At 46.2% G+C, this 12,839-nt stretch overlaps 1 protein-coding gene across 1 annotated transcript; it reads right to left on the bottom strand.

Annotated features, from left to right (window-relative positions):
- Positions 1–370: 370 nt before the first annotated feature.
- Positions 371–12,445, bottom strand: LTV1 (LTV1 ribosome biogenesis factor). Its single transcript, XM_004452035.5, has 11 exons — positions 12,173–12,445; positions 11,148–11,279; positions 10,090–10,263; positions 7,450–7,537; positions 5,566–5,707; positions 4,963–5,221; positions 2,889–3,016; positions 1,560–1,699; positions 1,239–1,291; positions 852–1,052; positions 371–740 (listed from the first exon to the last, which is right to left on the bottom strand). Exons 1-11 carry the CDS (start codon positions 12,173–12,175, stop codon positions 630–632), a joined length of 1,431 nt encoding a protein of 476 aa, XP_004452092.1. The 5' UTR covers positions 12,176–12,445; the 3' UTR covers positions 371–629.
- Between the last annotated feature and the right edge of the window lie 394 nt (positions 12,446–12,839).

Here is a 12,839-nt window from a genome sequence, read left to right as displayed (position 1 = left end):
GCCCAACTTGACGGTTCACACTGAAGCCAGGAGCTCCGATTCCGAACCGGGTCTCCTGACGGTCCCTGCTAACCTGTGTCCTGCCTCACTGCCCCCGGAACCAGGGCAGGCCGCCAGGCTGCCTCAACCACTGTCCCAGCGTCCCTTTAAAGAGACCTTTCTCCACAGCAAGGGCGCTTGGCTTCTCAGCAGGGGAGCTTCCCAGGAAAGCTCATTTCACTATCAGGATAAACAGCCTCTCAGGACCGGGTTAACTGAGCCACTGGGCCAGCCCATGTGACGCCACTCCAACCCTAAAATACACGGAGCATCTGCTCAAAGCAAGTAGGACAAGCACGCAAATAAATGAAAACACCAATTCCAGTCAAGGTAAGAAAATATGTTCCTTTAATTTATCCAAATATTTCATGTTCATTAGAACATTTATTGCAGAGCAAATCTCCGCTTAAAATGTTAAAATGTTAAAATATGACAGTGTTTACAAGACGGCCGGCAGGGAACACTCACTGTATCAACAGTCAGGTGCTGCGCTGCTCTCCAGGTATCTGCCAGTGAAATGGCAGCGCTCGCTGCCACCTCCTGAAGCTCCCGGTCGCCAGGGAACAGAGATGCCCCTCGACATGTCACTGTCACAGCTTCAAACCCTCGACGTTTCGCTTCAAATTCAGCAGCTCCTTTTCCTGCCTTCTCCTCTCCAGCTTGAAGGCTAATTTGTTAGCTTTCTTCTCCACCCTCCGCTCCTGTACAAGAGGATGTGCCATTCGTGCCCTCAACCCGAGGCACACTCATTTTAACCGACTCAGCCTGGCTCCCTCCAGCTCTCTGACCCGCACCCAGGGACTGCGTCTCACCTGGCGTTCTTCCCTGACAGCTTGCTTCCTGGCTCTCCTTTCTTCCCTGCTCTCATTTTTGGAGCGCAGTTGGGTGGACGCCCTGGGCAGATCGCTGCCGTTAATCATCTGCATTCGCTCCACCTGCTTTGCTGTGAGGCCCTTCTCAGGTAAGACGTGGAGAGGAATTCCCGTCTTAGAAGATATTCGGATTTGTTTGGGCTGAGAGAGAGATGAAAAGCCACTCTGGTTACTGCCCATTCCTGTGAAAAAGAACGTCTCCCCAATGACACACAGATACCACTTGTCCCAGCGGTGCTGCTGGCCATGGGGATAAAGCCGTGTGAGAAGTGAGTTTGTGTGTGCTGACCCCCGCACTGCGCTAATGGCGCGGACGGCAGGACTCACCTTTAGTGGGTGCTTGATGAGCTGCGGGTGGTTGTATAGATTTGAGTATGTACCTTAAAAAAACACATACACTGTCAAGGTCAAATAAGTACTTTCAGCTTTTCAGTGCGCAGAATCCTGGCTTGGGGCCCCAGGGGCGGCCCACAGGGCAGGGCTCCTACGGGTGGGGGGACACTGGCCCCAACCAATGCCGGAGGCTTCTCACCAATGTCTTTAAACTGTTTCAACTAAGAACACCACCCTCTCCAAACACCCTAAAATCCGAACTTCAACGAAGGTGTAAGTATTTTTTAAGAAGGTGATGTTCTCTAAGTTACTTACTACAAATGGATTCACAGTCCCACTTCTCTCTGGCTTCTTCCAGCACAACCGTGACAATCTCCTCCACCTCAGACTCCTCGAGCTCGCTCACTGGCAGGTCCAGGCCCTCAGAGGGCTCGAGGGTGCTCAATTTGATGCAACTTTTGGTTGAATTTTTAAAAGTCAAGACAGAGGTGGAGAAAAGAAAACATCCATTTTTATACTATCTGTAACTGCACTTAAAAGCACTTGTTAAACTCCTGTGTCAAGTGCCCTGGTCACTTCCTGTCCAGCCCACCACTGCCCTCCAGTGAGTTTGGACCTTCATTTTGCTGAGGGGGAGGAAAGACCTACCTGCATCTTTGCAAGGTTATAAATTAACCAAGATGCTGCTAACCAAAGAAAACATGGGCCAAATCCTTGCCAAAGCATTCAGACATTTCAAATTACACAGGTCCTTGTCCTCTGGAGGCGGGTGGGGGAGTGCATTACCAGCTGTCATGGCACATCAGACCTGCTGACAGACTTGAACAGCTCACTCGTTTCTCTCTGGGACGAGTCAACTTGATGTGGCTACTGATGCTGATTTACCAAAGAACTAGCTGATCAGTTCTGCTAATCTAGCTATAGAGACAAACTTATCTTTCTATAAGCCATAACTACGGCCTTTCCAGAACACCTCACATTTCAGGAAGATGAAAGAAGGTGCAAGGGTAGTTTCAGATTGCAAATCAGTTAGTGATGGAATCAGGACTGCTACAGGAAAAAAAAAGAGACTGCTACAGAATTAATGCCTAACAGGCAAAGGGTTTCTGACTGGGGAGATGGGAAAGTTCTGGTGATGGATGGTGGTGATGGTAGGACAACATGGCGGAGGTAACTTTATACTTAAAAGTGGTTAGAGGGGAGCTGGTGGAGCTCAGGGGCTGAGCGCTGGCTGCTCACCTATGAGGTGCCACGTTCAATACCCAGCCTCAGTACCTCAAAAAAACACGAACAACTAGAATGGCAAGTTCTATGTATGTATGTTACCACAATAATTTCTTTTCTAAAGACTGACACAGAGGCTAGAAGCTGCTCTCACGCTCCACTGTAACACGTCGCACACCTCCCACCCCTCACCTCCCCCATGCTCTTCCAAGTCGATGTGGCAGGGAAAGGGGGGCTCAGTGCTCCCGCCCACTGCCATCAGCTCCGCAACTCAGAATCCCCAAATGTGGGAAAACCAACAGGCTCACAAAGCCAAAGTCTTTGGAAAACTGTACTATCTTCTTCACGTGGTTTCTGAATGACAGAGCTCAGGCAGAAATAGGACAGAGCACCAAGAGAGGAAAAGAAGAGCGGCCGTACTCATCCGCCTTCTGCTTGTAGTAGTCATTCAGCACCTCCTGAAGCCGAACGCTGTCGGCGGGGATGGCGCCCTCCACCTCCGCGTTGTCCAGGGCACCAATCTCGTCATCGTCATACTGCTCATAGAACTGAATGCAAACAGAAAGACACATGGAAAACAAATGCTCTCCTTACGGCTCTGCCATTGGAATGTTATTTTTGTGTTAATTTTAGTTCTGCATGGTATTACCGCACTATCCTAAGAGGGATAAACACCGTAACAATGAGGTGCAAGCAGCCCAGTCCAGCACTTCAAGACTTAAACGAGACTGGAAACGGGCAGGTTTTCTATTCAGCTGGGAGAGCAAAATGCTGAAGAGACCTTTTCCTCCATACAGCATTTTAGACACTTTCAAAGTGTTAGAGCCTTTAAGATGTTCAACATCATCAGCTGTGAGGGAGGTGCAGATCAAAACTGTAATGAGGTATCCTTTCACACCACACAGAACGGCCATTAGTACAAGAGCAGAAAACTGCAAGTGCTGGAGAGGATGCGGAGAAACAGGAGCACTCCACCACTGGTGGGAATGTAAAATAGCGCAATTTCTACGGAAGACAATCTGGTAGTTCTCAGGAAATTAAATACAGAACCGCCATTATATCTGGCAATTCTGCTACTAGGAATATATTCAGAACTGAAAGCAAGGATGTGAAGAGATACTTGCACACCCATGTTCATAGTGGCATTACTCATAATTGCTAAAAGATGGAAATGACCTGGAAACTGATGAATGAACAGATGTGGTATATGCATACAGTGGAATATTACTCAGCTGTAAGAAGAAATCAATTGGAGAAGCACATGACAACATGGAGGAAACTTGAGGATATTATGTTGAGTGAAATAAACCAGACATTAAAAGACAAATATTGATGCTCCCACTAATATGATCTAAATACAACGAGCAGAGTTACACAGTTGGACTAAGTATAGGTTGGTGGGAGATGGAATATGGGATGAGAAGGGGAAGTAAGTGCTGGATGTTTGTACGATGTTTAAAATAAGGTCAAATGTAAAATACATGGTAATGGTTGGACTTGATGGTAACACATTACTATGCATGCAACAAACACTTGATCTAAGGATGTGTGGTTCAAACAAGCAGTCTAGGGAGATGAATGTTAGCTGGAGGACGGCTGGAGGATAATACAGACAATGATAACGATTTTCAAAGTAAATGAGGATTGTGGTCAATAATATAAATATAGAAATGTTCTACTATAGGGTGTTAGGACTGTGGTGATACATGGGAAAACCAACTAATGTAATTTATAGACTATATTTGACAAAAATGTAATGTTTTTGAAGCAAAAGTAAAGTTGGTACTATATTAATACTAAAGGAAAAAGAAAAAGAACATTTGTGACCGTATTTTGTGAGATATGAATATGATCAAGCATCTCTTCTCTTCATTTTTTCCATTAATAAGGTGACAGGGACAATGCCGTTTAGTGTGTGTTCATCTGTGTATCTTTCTGAACATGAGGGGAACAACTGAATTAGCAGTTGGAATTAAATGATAAATGTACCTAAAAAAAGAACTTTTTAGGAGTATGTTTCCATAAGTTGCTGAGCTGCCTTACTGTTTTTTTTTTTAATTTGAAATAATTATTAAGGAAAAAAAAGTGTTAGAGCCTGTATGTGGGATGCCCCATGCAGGACCCCACCCACCCCTCATCACTGAGCGGCCTGAGTACCGATGACGTGCCAGCCTGCACTCCTGCTAAGTGCCGGGCATCGCTCCAGGGCTCGGGCTCGGGGAGGGAGCAGAGCACACAAGGCCCAGCTGCCCGAGCTGAAGACTACACAGCGCACAAGCATGAGGGGCTACACCAGAAGGCGAGCCCGTATGGACAGACAGAGCGCAGAATGGAGGCCGCCCGAGAGCCCTGGCGCGCACACGGCCCCCAGAACCAAGGCCAAGGCGTTATGGCTCTGTCTTCTCAAGCGCCGTGCACTCTCCGCTCCTCCAGTCCAGCCGGGGGATGAAAGGCACAGGTGCCCCCACGAGAGGCCTTGCTGCTGGGGCCTCACCTTCTCAAACCGCTCATCATGCAGAGTCAGTTGCTCATTCCTCCTCATGACCGACGAGGTCATGGAATACTCCGTGAAGCGGCTCTTTGTTTCCTCTTCCCAAAACAAGCGGCTCTCCGCTACCCCACCAGGTCTGCCTGGCGCACACACATCGTCGTCGTCTGACGGTGGGCCTTCTGAGTCACACTCAGTGCTATCACCTCCTTCCTGCACATCGTCCATATCTTCCCACTCGCTGCCATCTTCAGCCTCCAATGTCCTAAAGTTAAAGCCATCGATTAATTGTTAAAACCACGAAAAACCAGAAACACCCTACACAAGTAAAGCTGGAGGGCACTTGGGGAGGGCTCATGCGGAGGTGGAGTGGCCTGCTGCCAGATCCATCTGGGTCAGGGAAGACAGTGAGCTAGCAGCCAGGACACCTGGGCCCAAGGCACCTCTTAAGGGCTGGCAAAGGCCTGGAGGCTTACATATTTTGCTATAAAATACAGGGGCAGATTAAACATCCTCAAAGGTCTCTTCCAGCTATAAAATTCTAACACCACCACCCCAAAGAGGAAGCCAGAATCTGGCCATCCTTCCTTTGAAACAAACTACACGTACTGCGTATGCATTCCTTCTTCCTCTCCTGTCGGCTTATTGGCCTGAAGAATAAAATCATCTTCAAGCAGATTATCTGGATCGTCAAAGTCAAAATCATCATCAAGAGCTGCAACAATGTCCGGATCGAAATCCAGTCGAGGGCCTTCAAGGAAAACAAAAATCAAACTACCATTTCCCAAACTGCATGATTCCTTCACATAACCATCTGAACACCTATTATATGTCAGATTCTGTCTATGTACAAGCGATAAAAAAGTTCAATCTAGTGAGGAGTAGACATAGAGATGGATAACTGCAATAAGAAAGCAAAACAAAGGAAAGCCTCTCTCCCTTAACACTGCCCACAGGGAGAGCCAGCGCCCGTCACAGATCTGTAAGGTTTAACCGTCTGTTCAGCACGCTCAGCGTGTTCACCTACAGGAAGAAAGTGGGCTTCAAATTCACAGGTAATGCAAATGAAGTGTCTGTGGACTGCCAAAGTCGTCTTATTTCAGCTATGAGATTTTAACAACCCTAGCCTCTTTCTTCCGCTACGTTTCTCACACTGCCACCAAGGCCGGCCCGTCCGGGGCCCCGGGTTCCTCGCACAGCTTCCTCTCTGGAACAGCCTTTCCTCCACACTGTCCTTCTCCTTCTCTCTGTGGAACTTCCACTTAAGGGTTTAAAGCTGACCTCGCTTCCTCTGTGAGGCCTGTCCAGTGCCCTCACCCATCCTTATTTATCCATGTGAATTACAGTCCTAACTTCTCACTGTCATCTCAATCGGTGGTGAATTCTCTGAGGTCAGGAACGATGCTTTATTCTGTTTTAACCCGAGACCCCGTCACACAGTGGCAACTCAAAAATCTGCACAATGAATGAATGAATGCTACATGGTATACAGTGCTGGCTGACAGCTAAAGCAATTTAGGAGAAAGTCCACAGAAGCAGTGTTTGTTCTAGAATACCAAGCTGATATGCCCTCCCCCGCCACATGTACCATGATGATCCATTTTCAGTGTATCTACAGATGGTAGCATAGGCGTTTACAAATACTTCTAGAACGCACAGCTCTCTTGGGAGAAACTCTGAAAGCCAACAGATTAAGTATTTTCAAGACTGCACTGAATAAGCAAATTAACAGAAAAAGAGATTACCAGTGGGCGGTGGAGGGGAATGGGGAGTTCCTGCTTACTAGGTACTAAGTTTGTCTGGGGTCCTGAAAGAGTCTTGGTAACGGATGGTCGTGATGGTTGCACAACATTTTGAGTGCAACTAATGCCAGTGAATTGTATACACTTGGAAGTAGTTAAAACGGGAAATTTTATGTTTTACGTGTTACCAGAGTGAAAATTGTTAATAAACCCCTAAAATTACACAACACAAAAAATGAGTCTGAGTGTTAAACTATGGACTTTAGTTAACAATGTCATTATAATATTGGTTTAGCAATTAACAAATGTGCCACACTAATGTAAAATGTAGACAGTAGGGAAAACTCTACGTGTGTGGTGGTGTTGGGATACATGGGAACTCTGCACTTTCTGTATGATTTTTCTGGAAACCTACAGGAGCTCTAAAAAAAAAGTAAAAAAGGTTAAGATGGAAAATCTTTTTTTATTATATGCACGTTACCACAATAAAACAAAACTAAATCAAAGACTGCACTGTGTAAGTTTAGTTAGATACCACTGTTTCCTCTGTCCACTTTCCTCTCCAAATCCTGTTCTCAGGATTGATAACAGCAATAAAAAGGACACTGACACGCTTATTCTAATGATCCTTACTCTGCACCCATCTCAATTGTTCCAACTGATTAGGGACAGAAACATTCTACACATTACTATGCATTTCCTTTTGTGAAATACAGCTCTATGCCCTTGAAAAGTTAAAGAAAGTACACACCTGAAACAGGAGCTGCTTTATTTAACAATCCGACATCTTCCTCAAACTCCGATGCAAACACTGACGAAGGCAACTTAATTCCGGTGCTCTTGAAAAAGGAATTGCACAATGGTTAGGCATATTTAGATACTTTGGAACTACTTTCTGCATTCTTTCTCACCTGAGTGCCAGTCATATATTTCAAACACGCATATCCATCATCTCCTCAAAACCAACCTCTCTACAAACGTCCCGAAGTTTTCTCTTTAATCCACCAACCCCGTGAGCTGTCAGCCTGTTCCAGTTAAGAAGGGGTGCTGAGAGGCTCAAAGCCTTGCCTGCCCAAGACTGCTCATTAAGTAAGGTACTGGGACTCACCTCCAGACTTCCTGACTGCCCTTTCCTGAAGCTTCAAAACAAAGCGAATGCTCTCCCTCTCAAACCAGAGAGAAGGCCAATCTCGAGCAACGCACAGCCTCTCTCAGAATTGGCTGTCTCAAAGCCTAGAGTGGTCACGGGTCATTCCTTACTGTCCCTCTGTCCCTCCGAATCTCCTGCACGCACTGACTTCATTCTGTTCCCTTGGGCTCCAGCCTAGCCGAGGTTCACCAAGACAGATATTGTGACAGCTGCTTGGCCAGCTGAGATCTAATCTAGCCTGCATGCCACTGTCAGGTGAAAGATCTTTAACGTCTTTACCATGTGCCTTTCTTGAATTTACAACAATCCTTGATTTTCCACTCCACATTTAAACTCATTTCCAAAGCCCTCTATAGTTGAAATCTACTCTGTGTATCCCAATTTATGGTTACTCAACAAATGACCTCCATGCAAATATCGGTCCAATGCCTCACTGTCATGTAAAAATTCAACACTATTTACTGAGATCCTATGCGCCAGACACTGGGCCAGGAGCAGGTCCCCATAGCTCGGGCTCCACATGCCTTCTTCCTCCGCCTGTGAGGTCCTGCCTCTTGGAGAATCCCCACCTGCGTGTGGCCGGCTCCGCCCCCAGCCTCCTACACCCCTGCCTACAGCTTTCCTGTGTGAACACTCCTTTCCTCACCGCTGAATCCACTCAAATGCAGGCCAGCACAGGTTCTTACTGGTCTGTAGGCAGTGTCCTCTTCTCAGCCTAATCGTTAGTGGCGTGAGGGCAGTAACCATGCGTTACCCGTCTCTGTGGCCCTCCCCAACTCCACCCAGCCCCTCACAGGGAGGCAGGAGGTGGAAGCTGGGAGGTGAAGCCTCATGGCTCACAGAGACTGAGCCACAGGCCTGTGAGGAGCAGGAGTAAGGCTGCCTGTAGCACAGCTCACAGAGCTTTCAAAATTAGTTCCTCAACAGCGTAAACAAACATGGGCAAAGATTTGTTTCTGCTACATAGTCCATTTTTAAAGATTTTCTTTGTGATATGCTAACCTTGGAATGTGGGATAATAAAGGAAAAGAGAAACTTGTATTTAGTGAATTTACCTTTGTAGATGTTTTTCAAATCTTGAAAAATAATCTAAGTCATATACATGATTTGAGTATGTATAACGACTACTTTTACTCAAAATGAATTAAGAATTAAAAGCTAGTCTTGTGCTGGTCATTATAATCCAGCCAGAAGATGTTTTGACTTTATTAAAACTTTTCTCCCTAAATAAGATAAAGCAGCTAAGCAGCTACAAGACCGTCCCACCCTTCCTTCCACATGTCCAACAAGAGAAGAATCCTTCTACGATGTGAAGACTTGGGGAACAGGGTGGAGAGACTGGGATAGAGAGTGGTGGTGGCTCTAGGACTCTGCAAGATGGCCAAGACCTCGCGGAGAAGCTGCAGTTCTTGTTCCGTCCTTCTTTAGGGTGATACCCTGAAACCAAACCCCTCTGACTCTTACACAACCAGCCGTGGAGAGGAGCCATCACCTCATCACCCTGAGGGGAAGGATACCTAGACCCTGACAGGCTTAGAGAAGAAGCGGGGAAATTGTTCTTCCCTTTGGACTACAGACCCAAGGTCAATCTTTTAAGTGCCAGGTGATAAGGAAATTCAGTTTAATTCCACTGAAACATGGCATTCTAACAGGCTGCCTGTAAGTAAATAAACCACAGAAGCCATTCTGCAACAGTGCACGTAACGTAAGTTTAACATAGTAAGTTTACTCTGTATGAAATACAAAATGAAAAGATAAGCACACGGGCCTCGTTAACAGGGAAACAAACAACTTAAATTAGTGATACTAATTTCACAGAAATGTGTACTCTCATTGTTATTTACAGAAAGATCTGAAAAGTCTGTGAGTTAGGTTCAAACTTAGAACACAGTTTAAGATTCTGAAGTCATTTTAAAGTTACCAGATGCTTTTCTTCTACTGCAAAATGCCCCCTAATGTGACCATGTCTGTCCAGCTAAAGTTCTACCCTGAGTTAAGGCTTTTACTTTTGACACCTGCCACCAGAGAACAGGAGGCCCACTCGCCCCAATGGCATGTGTGTGCACACAAACACACACACACAACTGTAACAAGGGCATGACTAACTTTGTGTCCTTCATATTGTCACCATTTCATTAAATGTCCCAAACATTTAAAACTCAACCCACATAGCTACATGGATTTTAAAATGGTGGATTCTTCACACACATCCCATCACACTCGACTGCTGAAATGCCTTACTGGAATGATTAAGGCGTCCTCCCCCTCATCTCTCTCGCTGTGCACACTGGAGCTGCTTGTGGGAACAAGCTCTGAGGGGCCAGACGGTTCCCTGAGGTGCTGCAAGTAGTCGTAGTCGTCATCAAAGAACACCCCGTACTTCCTCTGTTCTGCTCGCCTTTCTTCATCATTTACCTGGGATAACAAACCACACGGAATTATCCCAGGATGAGGCAAAGGAACCTTAAATGGCACAGTTTCTGAACAGGAGGCAAATGACACACCAGCACATTAGCTGAAAAGGAAGGAGAACAAGAATTCTTGACAAGCTCAGGAAACACAGAGCTTATGAATCAGAAGTGGCCCACTGAAATCAGCATAGTGTTACCCAATGAAAACAGAATAAAACAATTCCTCCTCCTACTAGATACTGCTGTGCAACAATTAAAGCCAAGAAAACACACGCATTATATTTTGTACTTGGAAGAGTAGAAAACTAGAGGGCCTTGAAGGACAAGTATAATGCTTATATTTGTGTGCAAAGAAATGTCACAAAGTATAACCCAAACTGGCTTTTCTGAAAAACATGGCCAATGTCCCCCAACACTCCAGCACAGTACTATACTTAACGAGTATACTGTGACTAAAAGACTGAAAATCAAACCAAGCATCTTAAGGCTCTCTCACATTTTCTGAAGACGATTCATGAGTTTGCATTTTTACAGCTCATGAAATGAATGATCAGGTGGCAAAATGAAATTTATGGTCATAAAATGGCAGGATCTTAGTGAAAGAGAGAGAGTGCATAAGATTATGCCCTAAATAACACCTTGCACCACTGTACCTGGTGGTTCAGTAAATATTTACCATTACTTCATGATATTTGCTCATTTAAACTTCTCAAAAATACTTTATTCTTACAAACAAAATATTCATGTCAAAATCAACACATTTATTGAAAATTAAGTCATAAATATTGTTTCCCAGAGGATCACAGTTATCTGAGAACAGTGGCTATTAACACAATTTATTAAGCACTATCAACAGTCCATCTCCTTAGACTTAGGAGCAGGACTCACCTTCTGTGTAGGTACCAGAACCCTCTGGGGTGCAGTCTCATCTGCTGCTAAAGGATCTCTTTGGCTCCGGTGGACCAAATGGAAAGACACAGCTTTCTTCTTCTCTATGAAGGGCTTTTTCTTCCTGTGAGGCTTGAAAGGAACAAAACCAGAACAAGACATTAAAACAGACCCAGAAACCTAGCAAACAGTACCATCATCTGTGCAGCCATCATGACTACTCTATAAGCAAAGTGAAAGCACAACAAACTTTTCATATGTACACTAGTAAGGCAGGCAGCATCAGCTATGCTCTACAGAAGCTATACTGCTCTTCCTTCAACAAACGCTTTTTGAGCTCCTCTCTGGGCTAGACCTTGCTACAGGTGCTAGGAATACAGAAGTGGACAATCCAAAGTCCCTCTGTTTTAAGAGACTACAGTAACCAAAGAAATAAAATAATGATTTCAGAGAAAGAAAACAACATATGGTGATGCAGGAATGACTAAGGAGCTATTTTAGATTGGCTACTAAAGGAAGGTCTCAGATAGGTTGAGCCAGAATGTCAAGAGTCTGCTACAGGAAAATCTGGAGTGGACAGTTCCCAGCAGGGTAAACATTTCATGTCACAGCTAGTAAACAAAACCATAACGCAATCAGCGCGGTCTAATAAAACTCATCATCGCTAACCATTTTCTTATTTTGCTATTCACCTTTGATTTTCTAACCGAGGAAATCACAGTCCCTCTAGAGCAACGGCCTTGCTGGGGTCCGAGCTTAGACTTTACCCAAGCTCCCTTTCCCCACGGCAAACAGATCCCGTCTGCCCCACCCAGGAAGCACAGGACGGCGTGTATTGGGCCAGGGATTCCGGCCAGCCTAAGAAGCGCGGGGCAGCAGGCCCTGCGAGGGAAGGGCGCTCAGGATTCGGCCCCGCGCCCCGGGCGGCTCCGCGGTGGAAGGCCCGCCCTGAACCACCATGTGCCCGGGATGTGCCGGCACTGGAGACCCCGCCCCGGCCGCCGAGACGACGCCAGTCCGCTCACCATACTACGGCCGCGCGGCGCTCACCCCGACAAGGGCGCCTCCGAGGCAACACGCTGCGTTCCGGGCTCCACAAGACCCCGGTTCACCGCGGTTTCAGGAGGTCCGGCCCCGCCGGAAGTACCCTCCCGGACGTCAGGCCGCGTGCCTTGATGCGGCCAATCACTGAAGACCTGATGGGTCGCACAGGAAGTGACGTCAAGCTCCGTTGTAACAATCGCGAGAAAGATTGGGAAGCCGGGTTCGTCCAGGCTGAGCTATCCCAGTCCCCAGGCGAGGTTCCCTCCCTTCCAGCCGGGCGGGGCGGTTGCCTTGGCAACGGAGGACGCTGGGCAGACTTCTCTCAGACCTCGCCAGGCTCAATCAATTCTTTACCAGCGTTTAAGGGACAGCGTCCAAATGTCCCTGTTGACTGTAGGAGGTACTTGAACTAGTAATTCACACTCAGGGTCTCTGGTGACTGCACATCCTTCCTTGTAAGGTAGGAGTTAGTGTTTATTCCCTCCAGACGTTCCTGGAAATCTTTTAAAATACAATTTTATTTAAATATGTCATACATACATGCACATATACAAAACAGTGTATAGCGAAAGTGTGAACTTAAAAAACAAACATGCCTGTCATACAGGACTCCCATACATCACCTGAACTGGCGTAAGCAAGCGCGTG

Source organism: Dasypus novemcinctus, chromosome 11 (assembly GCF_030445035.2).
Source record: "Dasypus novemcinctus isolate mDasNov1 chromosome 11, mDasNov1.1.hap2, whole genome shotgun sequence".
Lineage (NCBI taxonomy): Eukaryota > Metazoa > Chordata > Mammalia > Cingulata > Dasypodidae > Dasypus > Dasypus novemcinctus.
Note: the sequence above shows the minus strand (reverse complement) of the source record. Positions and strands in the feature narration are given on the sequence as shown.

What these genes read in the sequence shown, in the direction of transcription:
- LTV1 (XM_004452035.5), bottom strand. An exon ending in TTCTGGTACCTACACAGAAG is followed by an intron (nt 10,264 to 11,147) that starts GTGAGTCCTGCT and finishes TTGTTATCCCAG; the next exon opens with GTAAATGATGAAGAAAGGCG. An exon ending in TCATCAAGCACCCACTAAAG is followed by an intron (nt 1,053 to 1,238) that starts GTGAGTCCTGCC and finishes TCTCTCTCTCAG; the next exon opens with CCCAAACAAATCCGAATATC.